We start from the raw sequence: 20,338 nt of genomic DNA on the forward strand, positions 1-20,338 counted from the left end.
CTTTAGTCCCAGCACTTGGGAGGCAGAGGCAGGAGGATCTCTGTGAGTTCGAGGCCATACTGCCATACTGATCTACAGAGCAAGTTCCAGGATAGGCTCCAAAACAATACAGAGAAACCCTGACTCGAAAAACCAAAAAAAAAAAAAAAAAAAAAATACTACGGGAGGCAGACTGGTATGTGACTTCGTGATTTGAGAATTAAGAAGAAGGAAAAAAAAAAAGAAAATATATCTGTTAAGTCTGAAAATTTTCAGATTTCACCAAACCACACAAGACAGAGTGTTCCATTTCTTTTCTTCATTTTTAAAAAATCCATGTACATGTGTCTGAGTGTGAGTATGTGCACCACATGTGTTCAGGAGCACTAGGAGGTCAGAAGAACTGAGTCTTCATTGTGGGTGCTGGGACCCACGTCCAGGTCCACTCCGAGGGCAGTAAGTAGCCACTAAGCCATCTCTCCAGCCTGTCTTCCATTTCTATCCTGGGCCTGACTGTGCAGACCAACTCGACGATATTTTTAAGACCTTCACAAATAAGAGCTGAGGTGAGTGGCTCAGCCAGCAGTGTTTGCCAGACACATATGAGGCCCCCAGCACCACGTAAAACCAGGTGTGTAATCTCAAATGCAATGGGCTAGGGGCTGGTCCAGGGGTAGCAAGCTTCGACAGCATTGCAAAGGATTTGGGTTTGATTCCCCAAAAACCTGAAGGCTTTGGAAAGCCCTGGTCTCTGCTCGCTCTGCTGTTGTCATGGGTCTTGGCCTAGTGTTGGCTATCGTCTTGATGTCAAAACACTCCTGGTGGTCCTGGGCTGTGTGGTGATGGGCACATATGTCCCTCTGTCCGCCTGACTCTCAGCTGGTGACAGAACCACAGCACAGCTGCCCTGCATCTGTACAGTCCTCTCCGCGCCATGCCTGGCTGGCTTCAGTAGGGCACAATGTTTTCTTTTAGGAGGGAAAGATGCAGAGGTGAGAATTGCCTCTCTGTATAATTCAGCACCATCTACAGCGATGGCGGCACAGAGCCGGGGAACCCCGGCCGTCCTTGCAGCATTCTGCAGGGACTCACACGTGACGGTGGACCTGGGACAGACCTCCTTGGCGTCCTGACATCTCCGTCCTCACGCCCACTGCAGACTCCAAGTTCATGATGAAGTACAGCCAACACAGACACTCACCAGGTTCATGATGAAGTACAGCTCAATGGAGAGGTACACGATGAAGAAGATGCAGGACCAGGGGCTCCGGGAGTAGGAGGGCATCATTACGTCTGGAAAGCTGCACGGCAGAGGGGTCACCTCAGTCTCTAAGGATGCGCTTTGAGAGAGACAGCTGCTCCCCTGCACTCCCGGCCACCCCTTTTCCCTCCGCTCAGCCCCGTGGGCACTGAGATGGGGAGAAGCTAGGGAGGACGGAGACAGCCCTGGGCCCGGGTGAGGTCAGTGGTGGGAGTGGGCACAGGCTTACTTGGCTGTGGTCAGAAGAACGAACAGGTTGACGATGCTGTTCTCCAAGGTGTTAAAGTACTATAAGGAAAGGGGGGGGGGATGTGTGGACTGGCCTGGACAGTCACTCCCAGGTCTCATCTCTCCCCTCTCCTCCTTGGAATACAAAGGGCATCAAAGCAAGATGTTCAGCATCCATGGAGGAATGCAGGTCAGGAACTGTGCTGGTGAGAGCAGGCTACCAACTAAGGGAGTAAGGGACTGCTTCCCCAGGTGTCACTCATCCCTGCAGTGAGCTCCCCTCCTCCCTTTTCTACTAGAACGCTCCAGAGTTCCAAACCTGAACCTGGAAGCTTAGCCCATAAGAACAGCAAAAGGATGCCCCTTGGCTCTCAGGAAAAGCAGTGGTTCGGGTCTGAGTGATGGGGACTCTTGGGAACCAGAACCCAGGCAGGGTGCCCCTCCTAACACAGCCAGGGTCCTCCCAACTACCCTGTCTGGCAGAACAGCCTCCCCGTAAAACAAGAGACCAAGATCTGTTTACTTACTGGGTCAGAAGGGTTAGTGGAGAATAAGTAGAAACCTAGAATGTGGCAGAAAAGACAGACCAAGGAAGGAGTTAGAGTGGAACTCCCATGTGCATGGTGGGGGGGGACTTGGGGTGAAGTGAGAGAATCTAAAATGAATGAACGAATGAGAGTCAGAGGGGAGGCTGGGAAAGGGCACTAGGGTGTGGTGAGGACTCGGGGGGACTCTGGAGAACCCCTGTGAGGCCTAAAGGGAGTCGTGCTGCCATATGTAAGCCTGCTGACACCTGGGAATGAGTGTTGGCTCTGGCAGATCAAGCCTTTGAAAATGGCTGGAAGTCTGTTGCATAAAATTGAATTTTAAGATGCAAAGTTCTCACACTAATCACATCTGTGGGCTGGACTATAGATGCAGGCAGCTGACTGCCTCTGTGCTCTGAGGACACAACAGCCAGATCACGCAAAAGGCAGCCAGGCCCTGGGCAGGGATGCTATTCCTTCCTTCCTTGGAAGCCTTAGACTCATGACCCAGGGAAAACACCCTGCCTCCACGCAGATGACGAATGTAATTTGACAAGAGTGGGTGGTAGTGCGCATGTGTAATCCCAACATTCGGGAGACTGAGGCAGGACACTCAAAGGTTCTAAGCCAGCCTGGGCTATACAGTGAGGCCCAGCTGACTCGGCCCTTCAGCACGTGAAGATGTAGAGGGGAAGGTGCCGGGTTTACAGCCTCCAGAGCTGCAAGCAACTGAGGCCCTTGCTGCTGAGCCACTGTACACAGAGCCCCGAGGGACGAAGCCTTCCTGGCCTGTGGGTGACACGTTTGGAGACTGGCTGGAGGGGGGGGGCACAGGGCGCTCACCCAGGATGGCAAAGATGATCATGAAGAAGAGCAGCAGCAAAAGGATGTCCATGAAAGGTGGCAGTGACTGGAAGATCTGCCGCAGGTTGCTGGGGAGAGAGACGGCCAGCTGAGGGGTGGCGGAGGTGGGAGGGGTTATCTTTGCCCGGAGGGGACATGCTGATGGAGACATGGCCTGGAATACCGCATACTACAGTACCCAGGAGGGTAACATGCTTAGCTTAGTCCTAATGCACCTGAGGCCTCCACTCAGTGGGTGACAGGGACAGACAACGCAGGAGCTGTCACCTCCACCCTAAGAGGGAAGGCATGGCATGAGGCTACATGTGGTCTGGGGGACCAAGGTCATCTTCCATAGGAGGGCACACGCACACATGTATACTAAGCCACCTAGTCCTAGGATAGCTGTTTCTAGCTTCAGGCACAAGGATCAATTGCTCATTTCCTGCCATGAGTGGGTCCCTGGCCAAGTGACCAGATGGAGTGTCCAAGGATGGGTTTAATTCTAGGTTGAGTAAGCTCAGGCTCAGGGCTCTGGACTGGTTAGGAGGAGCCTGCAGGACAGGGCTGCGAAGTGAGCCTTAGGCTACTGTTGTTGGGCTGGAGAAATCATACATCAAGATAGGGAAGGGCTCTCGGTCAGAGTGAGGACGCTCCCCAGAAATACACCCTCTCCCGAGTTGAAGCTAATGTGCTGACACTGCCCCCGGAAGCAGGATTAGGTTGGGGTCAGTCAAGTCAACTCCTGCCCACTCCCCTCCCATCAGCCTGGAGGGCCAGGCCACCACATGGGACTGTCTGGCCACTGAGTCCCAGGCCTTACCGCCGCACGCCGCCACAGTAGCGACAATCCACCAGGAAAATGCAGCGTAGTGCCCGGGTCACCCGCATGTGGGAAGTCTGTCGCACCAGCACCACAATAGCTTCGACGAACTGTACCACCAGGACAGATGTCTGGGGATGGGAGTTCAGAACATGGTTATCTCCCTGACTCAGCCTCCAACGTGCTGAGCAGACACTGATGGACAGAGAGAGCCCACAGGGACCACAGGCTGCCTCTCTCAATAGCAGTAGTGAGCCCTCCTACAGCCAGCCCAGATGTGTGGCCTGAGATAAAGCTGGCATGTGGGTCTTCTCTACAGTGAGACACTACCTGTCCCTGGATACCCACCAATACCCTCCCAACATCCTCATGACACCTGGAAGCCCTTGAGGACTCAGCCCTTGGGGATGTTTTCCTAGACAAATGGCATGGACCTTGGCATGGTCCCACTGAGGTCACAGAGCTGGGTCTGAATCCTGTTCTCTGGGCCTGACACCCTAATCATTCTCTGGTTGGGTATGAAATGAGAAGATCAGCACACCTGCCCCCCTCCCCAGGTGACCATGTATATGCAAATCAGCCCACCAAGCTACCCAGCATATGCTGGGTCCAGGGGGATTTTAAATGGAGCCACAGACATAGGTGTGTCAGGGGCCCAGGGAAACGCACTGCAATGGGATAGAGTACCTTGACCATGGTGCGTTTGTGCCGGACGAATGTGTGGAAGCCCAGCCACCGCAACTTCATGCAGAGTTCAAACACCACCACTATGAGGGCGAACAGCTCCAGGGTGGCGTGGACCTGCAGCCAGAGAGGTGAAGACCATCTTTGGGGAGCCCATCCACGGTACCCCCCACTTCTCCCAAGGCTCACACACACACACACACACACACACACACACACACACACACACACACACACACACACACGCACACACGCACACCAAACCCCAAGATGCCAGACTAGGCCTTGGAGACAGAGCTTTCCCCAGACAGCTAAGAATAAACTTGACATTCAACAGACAGAAATGCAGACCCACATGGCGTGAAGTTAGAAAGCAGTTCCAGGCTCTGGTTGTTCTAGGGGGAATTGTGCAGGACTTAAAAAAACAAAAACAAAAACACAAAAGGCATTTGGGAGGCAAGAACAGGGGATTGAAAACAAAAAGGTGAAAGGTACCACACTTAACAGTCATCTGCATCTAAGCAGGCTGCTAGGGCTGGGGGCATGGCTCAGTTGAGTAAAGGCACTACTTGCCTTGTAGGCCTAGTGACCTAAGATCTACGCCCTGGATCCCACATATAGATAGAAAGAAAACACACTCCACAAGCTGTCCTCTAACTCCCATACATGTGCCATGGCAGGAGAGCATGTACACACACACACACACAAACACTAATGGTAAGTAATTCTTTTTAAAAAGAGGGATATGTGAATAGCAAACTCTATAACTATGCTTCCCCATGGGATGGAAGGAGAAGGACCCAGGGAGTAGCCCCTCATGGGACTTCACCCATGTGAGCTGTGGCTCTCCCACTCCACAGGCCTGAGTGGGCTCTCAAGGCCCCAGCCCATCTATGGAGTCACTTGGAACCAAAGGGCACCTCCTCTAGCTGAGAACAGGGAGCGGCTGGGTCTTCACTTTGCTCTTTTAGAACGTTGCCCTTAGGTCCCCTTAAATCGCTGACAAGGCTCCTCGGCTCCTTGGACCCTTTTCCTGGAGCACTCACGTAAATGCCGAGCCTGAGCGCAGGGACGGCGGGTGCCTCACACAGCGACAGCAGCAGCAGCAGCAGGGCTGTGAGCAGCTCCATCAGGTAGAAGAGGTGGTTGTGTGCAAAGAGGTAGGCCGCCAGCGCTCTGGCATCCTTGGGGTGGGTGAAGAACTTGTCATTGTTCTGGCCTTCCTGCAAAGACAGGTGTCATGCTGGAGAGGCGGCCGGTGACAGAGGCCAAGACACAGTTCAGGCTGTGATTTCTACATCCAGGAAGGCGGTGGAACAGCAATCGCACTGGGGGAACAGTCCCTGCTGTCCCCTGCTGTCCCCATGGCCGTCTTCCCCTTCCGAGGAGGCCTTGGCTGGAGCTGACAGGGGACTTGGTCACTTCCTGAAAGCTGGATGTTGCTATCCCCATCAGCAATAGAAGACAAACCGTAGGCCAGACAGAGGAAGCAGGGTGGTGCCCAGGGGACGCTAAAAGACCCTGTGGTCTGTGCAGGGCGGTGTCTCCCACCATCTCACCGTGGTCTCCAGGGACAGAGAAGCCTCTGTTTTCAATTACTAAAATATGTAATTCTTGTGCAATGTTGTTCTAACCAACTGCATTGGAGGAAGGTGTAGCTAGAGAGAGCCTGTTGGGGGTGCTCAGCTCTGAACCCCAGGACACATAGCCATCCAGGGAACGGGGCATGTTGTCTCCGCCAGCAAATGGACTGAGAATCCACAGGATCTAATACAGCTCCTAGAGAGAGCTTTGGGCTTGTGCACAGACTGTCCACCCCAGGCCTCTGTTCTATGGGCTTCAAGTCTCCAGGATGCCAGAACCTCAAAGTTCACGGCACCCAAGGGTGAGTGAGAAAGTTAACAGGCAAATGTGAGAAGAGGAAGCCACCAGCAGTAGACACCCTCAATGCACCCAGGGCCAGAAACCCACATACACCAGTGACCCACACTGGGCCTTCTCCAGCACGGAGAAGGAGGAGTGAGGAGCTGAGCCTAACCCCAGCTATATAGTCTTCCAACACAGACCAGAACCCACTGGGATCTGAGCTCTGCTTCACATTTTACTGTTAAAAGTTGATGCTGGGGCCAGGCAATGGTGGTACATGCTTTTAATCCCAGCACACGGGAGACAGAGGCAGGCAGATCTCAGTGAGTTCGAGACCAGCTTGGACTACAAAATGAGTTCCAGGAGAGCCAGGGTTGTTACACAGCAAAATGCTGTCTTGAACACCCCTCCCCTACCACCCCACAAAAAACAAAAAACAAACAAACAAAAAACAAACAAACAAACAAAAAAAAAACAAAGCTGACGCTGGGTCAGGAGAGAGAGCTTGGCAGGTAAAGGCGCCTGCTGTCAAGCCTGGTGACCCAAGTTCAAGTCACAGGACCAATATGGAGAAGGAGATCCAATTCCTTGCAAGGTGTCCTCTGATCACCACCCATATACCCATCACATACTATCCCCCAACACAATAAATAAACATAAAAAACCATTAAAATGATGTCTTAGCTAGGTGCAGTAGCACACACTCTGAATCCTTGGGAGGAATACTTGGGAGGCAGAGGCAGGTGAATCTCTACGACTTCTAGGCCCGCCTGGTCTAATAGGAAGTTCTGGGAAAGCCAGGGTTACACAGAGAGACCCTGTCTCAAAACAACAGCAACAACAATGAAAAGATATCTTTAAAAAAAAAAAAAGCTCTCTATATGCAGAATCTGGATTTAACTACATATCCTCACTATGACAGCCAGGCAAACCTGTGACAGCCAGGCAAACCTGTGCTGCTCCTCCTGCCTTGGTCTTAGCCATCATACCTGGATTGAAACCCATTATTAGATTTACCTTAGGGTTTCTATTGCCATGAAGAGACACCATGACCACTGCAACTCTTTCATTTGTTTGTTTTGCTTTTCAAGACAGGGTTTCTCTATGTAGCTCTGGAGCCTGTCCTAGAACCAGCTCTGTAGACCAGGATAGCCTCAAACTTCCAGAGATCTGTCTGCCTCTGCCAAGTGTTGGGATTAAAGATGTGTGCCGCCACTGCCCAGCCTGACCACTGCAACTCTTACAAAGGAAAACATTTAACTGGGGTGGCTTACAGTTTCAGAGGTTTACTCCGTTATTGTCGTGGTGGGATTTGGAGGTGCGAAGGCAGACACAGTGCTGTGTACATAGCTGAGAGTCCTACATCTTGACTCACAGGCAACAGGAAGTGGTCTGAACCACACAAGTGAGGACCCGAATGCAGATCCCAAGGACCTGATTGTAATTCCAGCCCCGCCCCCACCCCCAGGGCCACACCTAGATGCACTCACCTGAAGGTAGATCGCTGCCTCTTGGTAATTCATCTCCCAGTTGTGTCCAGTGGGACTGGAGGGGGAACTGTCGGCCCTGGAGACCAGACTGGGAACCTGGGAGTCCTGGATGCCATGGTTGCCCCCATCTGCATTGGGAGAGGGGAGAGACTCTCTTAGAATCCAGGCTTAAGTTAACACAGAACTGCTCAGCACCAGGCCACCCTTGTTAGCGTGCTAACCTGTACTGCTAGCAACATGCATCAGGGTGGCTGATCAAAAAATGCTTTCTTTCTCTTGAATAAGAAAAAAACAAAAAAATGTGCCAGCAAGATGACTCAGCAGATAAAAATGCTTGCTACCAAGCCAGATGACCTGAGTTCAACCCCTGATGTTCATACGGTAGAAGGAGTACAGACGCCTTTAAGTTGTCCCGACCTCCGTATGGGCACCGCAGCATGTGGGCACGCCAACCCACTCCTATAAATAAATGAGTGTATTTCCTTTAGAAAAGAAAAAAGCACAAAGGAGCAGAGGGAGTGAAGGAGGGGAGGGCTAAACTGACACATGTCTACATATCTTTAGAAAAAGAAATTCAGAAAAAGAAAAACAAGAAAGAAACAGGCTGTTTGTGAGGGGTAAGGGCAGGCAGAAGAACAGGCTCGCTGTGTAGACTTTTGACTTTGGGAAGCATGTAAAGATCTTGCTTAGTCAAACATTTAACCAAAGTGAGCCCCCCCAACCCCTGTGGGGCAGAAGCATCTGTTGCTTTTGCCTGCTCCCCCCACCCCCCAATGCCCACCTCTTCCCTGCTTTGTCTCGGCAGAGTGCCCTCTCCCAGCCTCTGCCACACTGTTTGGCTTGGACAGAGCCAGCCCTGGCTCAAAGGCAGCTGACCCGAGCCTGCCAGCAGAGCCAGGGATCATGGCGGGTGAGCACTGGAGCCGGCCAAAGGAGCCGCATTTGGCATTTGTCCTGGGTCAGCTGGGAAAGAGGGGCTCTTTCTGTCCTCTGGCTGCATGAGAAGGAAGTCAACAGGGCCCTCGACTTCCCCATGTGAGCATGTTCACATGGTTTATCACAATCTGCAGTCTCTCCTGATACACATGCTGAGTTTGAGCACTGGGCAATGAGTCCACTTGGTTAATCTACTGAGAAGAAGTGAATCTATGACAATCTGGTTCCCCACAACCCACACCGTAAATGAGGTTTCCATAGGAGGAACCCAATGTTAGATTCTTTCATTTGCATGGCTGACGGAAAGAAAACAGATATGGTTCACAGAGCCATCAGGCTAGCGCCAGAAAGGGCTAGGTCCGCAGGCCACTGGGTTCCAAGATCTCTCTGATCTGGAAAGGTAGGCTGGGGTCACTGGGTACGGCCATCCACAAGGCTCTTCCCACAAATTTATAAAAACACACAGAGGGGACCGTTGATGCTAAGATGTACATGTTTTAGAGTGTACAGCTTGACAGCTTTGTTTTTGGGTGGTGTCAGGCCAGGACTGTGTGGGTGCTCTACCGCTGAGCTACATCCTTAGCCCAATCAGGTATTATCTCTGTACACACTTGTGAAAGTAGCAGCTAAATCAAGAAGTAAGGCCGCACGGTCTGTGCGCAGAGGCCTGGAGTCCCAGCTAACTGAGAGGCCGAGCAGGAAGACCGCAAATTCAAAGCCTGCCTGGGTTAGAGAGTGAAGTCCACCCAGACTCAAAAACTGTCTCAGGACAAAATGCAGGACTGGTGAGATGGCTCAGACGGTAAAGGGTCTTGCTGTCAAGCCTGATGACCTGAGTTCGACACCTAGGATCCACACGGTCGAAGTAGAGACCTGATTCCCATGGCTGCCCTGTGGCTTCCACATGTGCACAAATAAAGACAATAAGCAATTAAATATTAAAATAAGCAAATATCATGGCACATGCCTTCAATCACAGTACTGGAGAGGTGGAAGCAGGTGGATCTCCTAAGGTCAAAGGTCTGCATGGTCTATATAGTAAGTTCCAGGTCAGCCAGTGTCACATAACAAGACCCTGTCTCAAAATGAACAAACCAAACCAAACAAACAAACAAAAACACTAATTAATTAAGTAAATAATTGAATTAATCAAAAGTAAAGTGGGCCAGAGACACAACATGCCAGGAAAGCACTAACTCTGTGTGCAGGAGGCCCCGAGTCAATCCTCAGCACCTAAAAAGTAAACTAAAAAGATAAACAAACAAATAAATAGACCCTGTGTGGTGGCACACGCCTTCAGTTCAGTACTCGGGAGGTAGAGGCAGGCAGATCTCTGTGAGTTCAAGACCAGCCTGGTAAAAAAACAAAACAAAAAACAAAACAAAACAAAAAAACAAAAAAAGAAGAAAGAAATCTAAATAAAAGGACAACAGTCATCACTTCTGCCTCCTGTCCCCCCAGATGACCACTCAGCTGCTGCCCTGCCTGATGACTCTGCATGTCTCAGAATATTGTTTAAGACATTGTCCAGTCTGCGCATGTGGCTGCCTCCTCTCACTATAGTTATCCTGAAGTGAATCGGTACCGTGCCATGTGTCGTCAGCTCTGTGCCACTGAGCATATTCCATCCTATAGCTGTGCCCTCAAGTGCCCGCGGTGTCCCTCCCAACACCCACAGACACTGACTCAGGATCAGCTGCTGAGGCGCCAGGCTCGCTGTGGGGCGTGCGCTCTCATTCCTTTGGAGTAAATAAATACCTAGAGAGGTTGGATGACGGGGCACAAGCTTAACTTCTCAGAAGTAAAAACTAGGTCAGGCATGGTGGCCCGATGCAATCCCAGCACTCTGGGGCCTGGGGCAGGAGATGATGACAAGCTTGGGCTACAGGTGAGACCCTGCCTCAAAAAGAAGAAGACTCCACCAAACAAATTCTCTCAATGGTAACACCTCTCTCCATTCCCAGCAGCTGCCTGAGCCTTCCATTTCTGTGGACCCTCACCAACCGGTAGGCTCTGCCTTCAGGCACTCTGAAAGGTGTGTGCTGGGGCTGCTTTTCAGGTTCAGCTTCAAGCCTGTAGGTCCCCAAAGCTGAGCACTGTGGCTTACATCTATTACCCCCAACATCCTGCCACGCCACACCCCAGATCCATGGTGGGGATAGATCTCAGGGACCTGTGCGCATCAACCACGTGGGGCCACATCTCAGAGCCCCCACAGCTTCCCTATGCAGGCTGTCGAGCTATTGGAAAACAAGGACAGCATCCCAGCTTTCCGACAGCCGTGCAATTGAGTGTCTAAACACTGGGTTCCTCCTAGGGATGCCTTGTAAGGTGTCGGGGAGAACCAGACTGTCCAATTCATTTCTTCCTGTTCAATCCAGACATCTTGTTCCTCTGCTGGAGCAAGTCTCATGCACACAAGTGTGTGTGTGTGTGTGTGTGTGTGTGTGTGTGTGTGTGTGTGTGTGTGTGTGTCTGCTGGTATGCACAGTCTAGTCATGTCCCTCTACTATACAAGACCCTCCGCAGGTCCAGCCTAGGTTAAAAACCCAGAACTTTGTTTCTCTTTCCATTTCTCACCATGTACAAAGTCCTCCCAGGCAGAGAGGGCATCAGCCTGGGGCGACTGGCTGCCACAGAGGGTAGCTGCTCATCACAGAGCACCAAGGGGCTCTGCGGAGGGAAGTGACAGTGGTACCACAGAGGTACCATGTCACCACCTGACAGCTACAGATGATGCATGGTTAGTAAGGACAGTGAGGACAGATGTGTGCAGCCAGGCCGCAGGACTCAGTAACAAAGGACAGATGTGTGCAGCAAGGCCTCAGGACTGGATAACAACTGGCAGACTACGTAAAATATCAAGTCAGTGCTGAGCGCCACTTCAACTGGGCACATGTGTATTTTATTTCATCCTAGGTATGAACTGTGACTTGGAACTAACTGTGGCTGGGGCATCAACATGTTTACAAGTAGGCAGAAATCACCACAACAGGCAGGCCTGAGGATGAGACTCAATTGATAGAGTGTTTGCCTAGCATGTTCAAAGACCCAGGTTCAATCCCCAGCACCACACATATCAATAAATTGAAACTGGGCACGGTAGCATACTCACGTAATCCCAGTACTTAGGAGACTGAGACAGGAGGATCTGAGTTCAAGGTCATCCTCCGATATAGTCTGTGACCAGCCTGCGCTTCCTAAGACTGCCAAATGAACACAAACCAACTAACTAACCAACAAAGCCAGGCAGGCAGATGCAGGTGGCCTGAGCAACAACCCCAAACTCAGGCTGTGCCCTGAGGGGGTCAGCAGCGCTTGGACTGTGTGTGGGGGCCGAGGCCTTCCACCAACGCTGCTCTAAGATGACAATGACACTGTTAGCACACAGGAGCCCCTTCCTCCCTTTCCTGATGAACTGTGGCCCACCAGTCTATCTGATGCCACTCAGCTTGTACTGGAATGACAGACGCAGGGCAAGGCTTATGCACCAATACAGGATGGCTTCTCCCTTACCAGGTCCAGATGTGTCAGAGGACGAGTGATGGGCCCTTGGGATCTGCCACAGAGGACGACAGGCTGGCTGTGAAGAGGCAGAATAGTGTGTCCTGTCTTTGGCCCCTAACTGCAGAAGGAACAGCTGAATCAACACAGGGAGGAGGGGCCTCAGGAAGTGGACAGGCTCCACCCCTAGGATCAAAATGATTCCCACAGACTCCTGCCTCAGAGTCTCCCTTCTCTGTGCCATGTTACAAACGAGCACTGCATACCATATAAAATAGGTACGATTATGTCAATGTAATTGTCTTTTTAATCTCACTTCTTACTGGATCTTCTGCTTTTTGTCACAGCTGGAGTCATCTGTCCCCGGAACCAACCCAACCCCTCCCTTGGACTTGTCCTTTTACTGTCCTGCCCCATGATCTTTTCTATAGCAGAGAAATTCACTGTGTGTGTGTGTGTGTGTGTGTGTGTCTCTGTATATGCCTGTGTGTCTGTCTCTATATATGTGGATTTGTGTGTCTCTGTGTGTGTGTCTATGTATGTATCTGTCTGTATGCCTCTGTATATTTCTGTGTGTGTATGTGTATCTGTGTCTATGTGCCTCTGTGTATGTGTATCTGTGTCTGTGTGCCTCTATGTATGTCTCTGTGTGTGTCTGTGTATGTCTGTGTGTATGTATCTATATGTGTCTGTGTCTCTCTGTATGGCTGTGTGTGTGTATGTGTGTCTCTGTGTCTCTCATTTCTCTGTGTGTGTGTGTGTGTCTGTGTGTACGTACGTACGTACGTGTGTTACCTTCCCAGTGCAGCACAACCACCTTAAGAAAACTAAGGCCGGGCTGGGGAGATGGCTCAGCTGGTAAAGTGCTCGTGGCATAAACAAGAGGACCCTCATTCAGGTCCCCAGCTGCATGTGAAAGGGGGAGTCAGGCAGGTCCTGGGGGCTCCCTGGCCAACCAGTCTAAACTGTGAGCTTCCAGTTCAGTGGGAGTCGCTGTCTCAAATAAGACACCGGAATGCAACCTCTGGCCTCTACCCATGCACACATGGACATCTGTACTCTATACATGCATGCACGGGCATGTGTACCTACCCCATATGCATATACCACACACGCACATGCACACACACACAATAAGTCAGATGGCACTGGTCTTCTGCCTCAAAGACACCACAGTATCGGCTTCCCTGGGAAACCCTAGGCATTTACCCCTCAATACACACTCTAGTTAAAAAGGTCCCCTCGTGTCATCTTACCCCATCCATCTCCTCACGCCACTCTAGATCCCTAATTGTTCTGGAACCTTTGGCCTAAAGCAGTCGGCTTTCTAAGGTCTTTCAACTTCCCATCCTCACGCTGTCTCAGGACAGACTGCCCTTGGCTTCTTTGCAGAGTCCTAGGGGTCATCTGTCTCTGACCTCTGACCCCTACACGGCCCAGTGAATGCTCAGAACCTGGCATATTTGCCTGTTCCCCTGGCTAAATGTCAGCTCTCCGAGGACACGGGCCTTTGTCACGATTACTGCGGTGTCCCCAGAGCCCCGGACAGTGTCAGCACAGTGCATACAGGATCAACAAATCTGTCAGAACTGATGTGACATCAAGGATCCCTCCCCGAAGAGCACAGGCTCCCACAGAGCTCCGAACAACAGGTGCCCGGAGGCTGAGGGCACAGAGCCAGGCGCAGGACCTGGCAGTGTTTACCCACAATGCACTAGGAAGCACCCAGAGGTGCTAAGGGGCACATCTGTATTCTGAGATGTCCTTTTAAAGACTGGCTGCAGAGGGAACGGATCTATACAAGGGTGATCGGGACGGACCCTCCCGAAAGCACAGAAAGGACACGCAGTTCCCGTGTCCGGTGGGCAGTCGGGCGCTTCCTCCCACCGTGTTCCAGCCATTCAGCCCTTTGCTGTGGAGAACACAGCACAGAACTTGGCAAGGCTTGGGACTTGTTTGTTAGTGGCTCTCACACAGGGACAGGGCTGAAAGGCTCTGGGTCACCTGGGTCACCAATGGGCTTTTCAGGGAAGCCACAGGTGATTCCATAAAGCCTCTTTCAGTCCATGCAGGTGGCTGGGCAGGACATTTAGGGATTATAGAGAGGTCGTAAGCGGTGGGCAGGGAGCCACTGCGCCCCCCCCCCCAGCCCTTTCATGTGGAGGTTTTGGTGGCTTCAGGTCCAAAAGCTCTTGAGGTCTGAGCGGCAACTCCCTGCCTGTGCCTGCTTGGCTGCTGGGCTTTGAGGCTGGAGTCGCTCCAGCTCCTAAGAGTCCATTGTCCCTTGTATGAGCTGTGCTCAGGGGCTCAGCAGGCAGCATTCTGGAGGGAAAGGGCAATTAAGGGCCCCAGGGCAGGGCAGGAGGGTAGTGCCACTAACCCCGCGTTCGATGGGAAGCTGACCCCAGGGAGTAAGCAGAGAATGTCCTGTCCCGTCTCAGTGCCACCACAGTGCATGACGTAGCCCCTGACCTCACTGAGGTCCCACTCCCCAGACCCGCTCCAAAGTCTCTGGCTGTGCAGTCAGCCCCAGCACCCACCTACCCTGCCGACAAGATCTGCCCAGCCTCTTCCTACAGAGCTTCCCACGAGAACGAAGCGGCAGTCTCCAGGTGAAAGAGCTGGATTCACCCAACACCACCCCAAGTGTAGCCCCTCATCATGGATTGCTACAGCAGGTCCCTTCCAGTCCAGACAATTAAAGACCCCATTGGCATTCTCCCCTGGGACTTTGGTATGTCCCCGCCCGGAGCATGAAAGCACCTTCAGGATGACCTGCATGGCCAGGAGCAAGGCATACCACAAGAGGCACAATGGAGGGGCCAGGATGAGATGACATCAGCACGGGATGGTCACGGGGCTGGCCTTCCCCAGCTTCCGACAACAACAGCTGGCCTTTGCCTCTGCGTTTCCACTTGTCTGGGAGGCAGCTGGAAACTCAAACGAGACAGGGTCCGAGTGGGCAGTAGAACTACAGTCTCCCTGACTCTGGCATCCGCAGCTTGGAACAAGCCAGAGGAGGCGAGGCTCAGGGACGCTCAGCCACTGGGAAGTCGGCATTGTGAGCCTGGGGGAAGTTCCCTAGAGGTAAACAGTGTGTTCTCTACTGCCAGTGCCCTGGGCAAGGCGCTCGCGCTCTCTCTCTCTCTCTCTCTCTCTCTCTCTCTCTCTCTCTCTCTCTCTCTCTCTCTCTCTCTCTCTCTCTCTCTCTCTGTCTCTTTCTCTCACAGATTTATGTATTATCTATACAGCGTTCTGCCTGCATGTATGCATACACACTAGAAGAGGACACCAGATCTCATTACGGATGGTTGTGAGCCACCATTTGATTACTGGGAATTGAACTCAGGACCTCTGGAGGAGCAGCCAGTGCTCTTAACCTCTGAGCCATCTCTCCATTCCCAGGGCTCTCTTTTGAAAACTGGGCTGAGCAAACAGACATGAAGACCTTGACCACCAAAGATCTGTGTGGTCCCTTCCCCGGAACTCCTCCCTTAGCCCTGGCCAAAGGCCCCGGGCTGAGACCACAAAATTATCGGAGAACGGTGAGAAGGAATGAAAAGCACCGGGACACAAAACAACCACCCAGCCTCTGACAGAACTCGGACCACCTCCATCCCTGAGATGCAGACAGCCCAGGATGACCCATGTGCACAGATGGCCATGCTGCCTCTAAGCTGATGTAACGGGCCCAGACGCTCCCTGCAAACAGCTGGCTGCTTCGCATGCAGCCTCTGAAATGGCCCTGCAGGGACTCTGAGGATTCCGTTCGCTGGAGCACAGCACGAGGCAGCATCCTGGTGCAGTGGATAAATAGAAATGGCTTCCATATGCCAGCCATAAAGCTAGGGAAGAGAGGCGAGGGAGGGAGGCGGATGAGAACACAGGAGCGGGCGGGCGGGCAGGAGAGGGGCGGTGCTGCCTGCACACACCCAGCAGGCAAGTTAGCCACGGTTGGCCTTGAGGCCTGGAGGGGTAGCTCTGGGGAAAGAGCCTGGGTGGGAGCTCTGATTCGAAAGGCAGCAGTGAGCGGCTTGGCCCGACGCAAGAGTTTGGAACACACTGGTGCTGGGGAGCCCACGACATTCTGCCTTTCCAACTGCCCTCGGCTCATACACTCTCAGACACACACCCAGCACACATGTCCTCTGCGGCCCAAGAAAACCCCTGCCATGTGGCCTCTCCTTCAACCACCGGAGGTCCTCCTCCTCCTCCATGGAGCCTCAGTTTCTCCTCCCACACACCGGGACCCATGCCAGCTGTGCTCCGGGCACAGCAGAAATAAATGCAAATACCCAGAAAGCACCCGGAGCCCTCTGGAAACTGGAGCTCACCAGAATGACAATGAGGAGCCACAAAACTGCTTGCCAGTTGTCACTGAGAGTCCCCCTCCGTGGGCAAAACTTGAGGAGGTAAAATAAAGCAGAGTGCTGCTGGGGAGCTCGCAGGGGCTGCTCCTGTGTGGGATGGCGCTTCAAGGACTCCCAGATGGAAACTGAGCAGCAAGGAGGCAGGAGGCAGAGGAGGCAGGAGGCACGCCGCCCTCTTCCAAGTCTCTGCTTTCTGGCAATTGGCTGTGAGATGCGGCAGGGAGTGGACCCCGGTATCAGCTCATGTAGTGAGGGCACAGCCAGGCACACACGCTGGCCTCTAGGAAGGTCAAGCTGGCCCAGGGCCCTTCTAGTTCAATGGCTGGCACCAACTCAATGCCAGTCCTGCCAAAGGCTTACTTGGGCCGAAGGAGGAACAGAAGGCACTGCAGGAAGGCTCACCGGTCAAGCACTGTGTTAGAAGAAATTCTGGCTCGGAAGTGGTCAGGATAAAACTGTGTGCCAGCTCTGACTCTGTTTCCAGCCACCTGACCGGGACTTGAGTGGCAAATCCAAAGGGATTCATCCATGCAGCCTGCCCTGCCAGGTCTTGGCAGGCAAAGAGCCAGAAGGTTGAAAGCAATAGAGGAAGGGGAAGAAGGCAGGGGAAGCAGGACAGAAACAGCTGGCCCTGGGGAGTCTGGAGGAAGGAGGGGTAGAGGTGCGGGCAGGCAAGGGGAGGCTGGGAAAGGAGACCAAGGGTGTCACTGACACTGCAGATGCAGGTGGCACTGCCTGCCGTGCCCACGCCCCAAAACCACACAAGAGGAGGGACCAGCCATATCTATAATCCCAGCACTTGGAAGACAGATAAACAGCATGTTCTAGAATGGGGGGAGGGGGATTAGAGAGTGGGGGTCCCAGGCTAGAAGCATAAACAGGCAGTGAGCAAGGTATAGGTGAAAAGCCAAAGAGAGTTCTGAAGTCCAGAAGCTTAAAGATTCACAAAGAGGACTGAGGCAGGGGACTGACAACAGTGAAGGTAGCTGCTCACACTGGAGCCCCTGGGGTACCATGCTCTGTTCTAAGGGCACACCAGGCGGTAGTTATGGGATAAAAAGCCCCAGGAACAGGACTCTTCTGTAATGCTGCCATCCACAGAGTGGGGGCACTATGGTGTAGAGCAGGAACTTCCCCAAGGACGGAGCAGGAGCCTGAGTTCCCATCTCTGATGCTCTGACAGAGTAAGGTTGTAGGAAGGGAGGCTGGCCAGCAGGTCCTATTACAGGTGTGGACCTGAGTTGCTGACTCCCAAGGCTCCAGGATCTCAGCAGAGGGCCACCTCAGGTCACACAGCCGCAGGGCCCATCTTGTCTAAGCCCATCTTTGCTCTCTCTGCTTGACTCAAACCACAAGACCCGTTTCTGTCATGGCACACCTGCACCAGAGACCAACCACAGCCACACTGATCCTCTTCAATGGCATTCGGGTACACAGCTGTGTGGTCCCTGGTGGTCCCTATGGTTTGTTGATCCATACATGGCACCACCTTCTTTTTTTTTTTTCTTTTCTTTTTCTTTTTTGTTTTTGTTTTTCGAGACAGGGTTTCCCTGTGGCTTTGGAGGCTGTCCTGGAACTCGCTCGGTAGACCAGGCTGGTCTCGAACTCACAGTGATCCGCCTGCCTCTGCCTCCCGAGTGCTGGGATTAAAGGCGTGCGCCACCAACGCCCGGCTGGCACCACCTTCTTTAGGTAATGAATTTCAGGGTCTAGCTTGAACTGCCTGCTCTCCAGTGGTGGGGGTGTGTCACACAGTGGGTTTCTATGCTCACCACTGCCTCGCTTACTCCTAGTACTGACTGAGCACCTGCCTTGCAGAGTGCTCCGACTATCTCATGTGTGTACGGGCTCAAAGACACACGTGTGCACATGTGCACACATACACGTCACTCCATTCGCTGCTCCTTGGTGGAGACCTTGGCATCTAAGCAGACATCTGGCCATGGTTACTTAGAAGCCCCATCAGGGACTGGGGCTCTCTTGGTCCCTGAAGGAGGCCAGCAGACAAGCCATACTCAGAGGACAGGAGTGACTCAAATTCAACCAGTACAGGGTAGCACAATCCCCTACCCAATGGCTACCAGGGTCACTGGCCAGGAGAGCTGCCTAGACCCAGCTCTGTGAACGCTGCACTTGCAGCATCTGGGGCTGAGGTTGCTGCAAGCTACTCTGTTCAGAAAAGCAGCAGTCAGGGCACAGACACCTCCAGAAGAGTGACACTTTTCTACGTTCTAAGAAGTTCGGGCACGATGGATGGTCAGTGGCCAGACCTCAGCTAAGTTCTCCTTCCTTTTGCCTCAGTCTAGTAGAAGGACAGCCTGAGAGAGACATTAGGAAGAGACCTGCTCTGGAGGCCTGGAAGGAAGCTCATGACTGTCCAGGGTATGGGGGTCAGGGGAGGTTTGGGGGGGCATCAAGGAAGCTAACTGTTCTCCGATGCTCAGCCCAGATGGCTGGAGTCAGAAAATCGACTCCCAATCCCAAAGAGGAAGTCTGAATTCAGAATGAGGAAGAGCTGGGCTCCAGGAGAGAGACCTTCCTCCATGACTCAGGGTTCAAGAGGACAACGCATGTGGTGTGGCCACTTTGTTGATGATGATGCTACTTTACAGATGAGGGAACCCTGACACTTTGTTACTAAGTTTCCGCCCTCCCTGGTGACTGGATGACACGGTGAATATAATCTTTACACAGACTCTGACTTAGCTGTGCAGTAACACCATCTCACAGATGAAGAAACTGAGGCTCAGCACACACACACACACACACACACACACACACCCAAAACACGCTTACAACTTTGTTCTAAGTGGTTCGACTGGCAGGCACATCAACTTCCTTCCTTTGCTGAAGAAGCCTGCACAATTGAGGAAACATTAAAATCCCAGACTTTTCTGTGGCCACCTCCATCACACAGCCTAAGAATTCTCCCAAGCCATCCCCAGCTCCAGGCTCTGTAGCCCCTCCATAGTCTAGGTCACTGCCCAGTCTCCATATAGAAATGGCGGGTGGGGGGGGGCACTCTGTAACAGACTGAAATGGCCGACTGGCCTAGAGGCTGAGTAGCTTCAATACTAATAAAATCCAAGCCTTGGTGAGGTTCCAGATCCGCTTCAGGGTCTGCACGACGACCGTGATCGCAAATGACGAGGCAGGCCAGCCAAGTGTGAACAGCCGAGCTCGTGAGAAGAGGGGACCCTTGAGAGCCACAGAGAGAAGATACTGCGCTCGCTGCCGACCACCCACGAGCGCGAGTCGATGCAGCCGGTGGCCTGGAGCGGCTCCAGGCCATTAGCCAGGGCCGAGCTCAGCCGTCACCCAGCTGACTTTCTACAAGAGCTAAACGAGTAAGAGAAAGAAAATGGAATGAAGCCACGTTTCACTGAAGAGAGAAATCTTTAAGAGATGGCAGGGGAGCTCAGATGTGAGGGAAGGTGGTGGTGGCGGGGACAAAGCGGCATAGACTGATGGATGCTGCTACAATTACAAGAAACACGCAGGCTGGAGGCTGAGCAAGACCTCCATGTTCAAAATGCAGGCTGCTCTAGGGAAGCAGGCCTCATCGGGGCTATTCTGGGCTGGTCACATGGACACAAATGGGTCTCTTCCTTACTCCAGGGGCTGGAGAAGCTGTGACCCCATCTCAGATATTAAGTGCATAGGGAGGGTGTATGAGACCTGGTCTTGCCTTTATTAAGTCTGCAGTGTCAGGAGGAAGTAGAGCCTTCCTTACTCCAGGGGCTGGAGAAGCTGTGACCCCATCTCAGATATTAAGTGCATAGGGAGGGTGTATGAGACCTGGTCTTGCCTTTATTAAGTCTGCAGTG

The 20,338-nt window shown here is 52.6% G+C and overlaps 1 protein-coding gene across 6 annotated transcripts in view; it reads right to left on the reverse strand.

The window, feature by feature from the left end:
• The window catches only part of Tpcn1 (two pore segment channel 1), a 55,740-nt gene that overhangs the window by 19,462 nt on the left and 15,940 nt on the right, over positions 1–20,338 (reverse strand). For 2 of the 6 annotated variants that reach the window (XM_040731562.1, XM_040731563.1), the window contains exons 3-10: positions 7,702–7,829; positions 5,392–5,568; positions 4,349–4,462; positions 3,662–3,792; positions 2,839–2,927; positions 1,996–2,030; positions 1,470–1,528; positions 1,181–1,280 (exon numbers count right to left, since the gene is read on the reverse strand). In XM_040731562.1, the coding sequence (XP_040587496.1) occupies positions 1,181–1,280; positions 1,470–1,528; positions 1,996–2,030; positions 2,839–2,927; positions 3,662–3,792; positions 4,349–4,462; positions 5,392–5,568; positions 7,702–7,829 (833 nt within the window). Of the gene's footprint in view, positions 1–1,180; positions 1,281–1,469; positions 1,529–1,995; positions 2,031–2,838; positions 2,928–3,661; positions 3,793–4,348; positions 4,463–5,391; positions 5,569–7,701; positions 7,830–7,922; positions 8,050–12,153; positions 12,263–14,941; positions 15,052–16,475; positions 16,678–20,338 lie in introns of those variants that run through there. The other 4 variants (XM_040731564.1, XM_040731565.1, XM_005079006.4 and 1 more) reach the window with 4 other exon arrangements.

Source organism: Mesocricetus auratus, unplaced genomic scaffold (genome assembly GCF_017639785.1).
Source record: "Mesocricetus auratus isolate SY011 unplaced genomic scaffold, BCM_Maur_2.0 Super-Scaffold_100025, whole genome shotgun sequence".
NCBI classification, from domain to species: domain Eukaryota; kingdom Metazoa; phylum Chordata; class Mammalia; order Rodentia; family Cricetidae; genus Mesocricetus; species Mesocricetus auratus.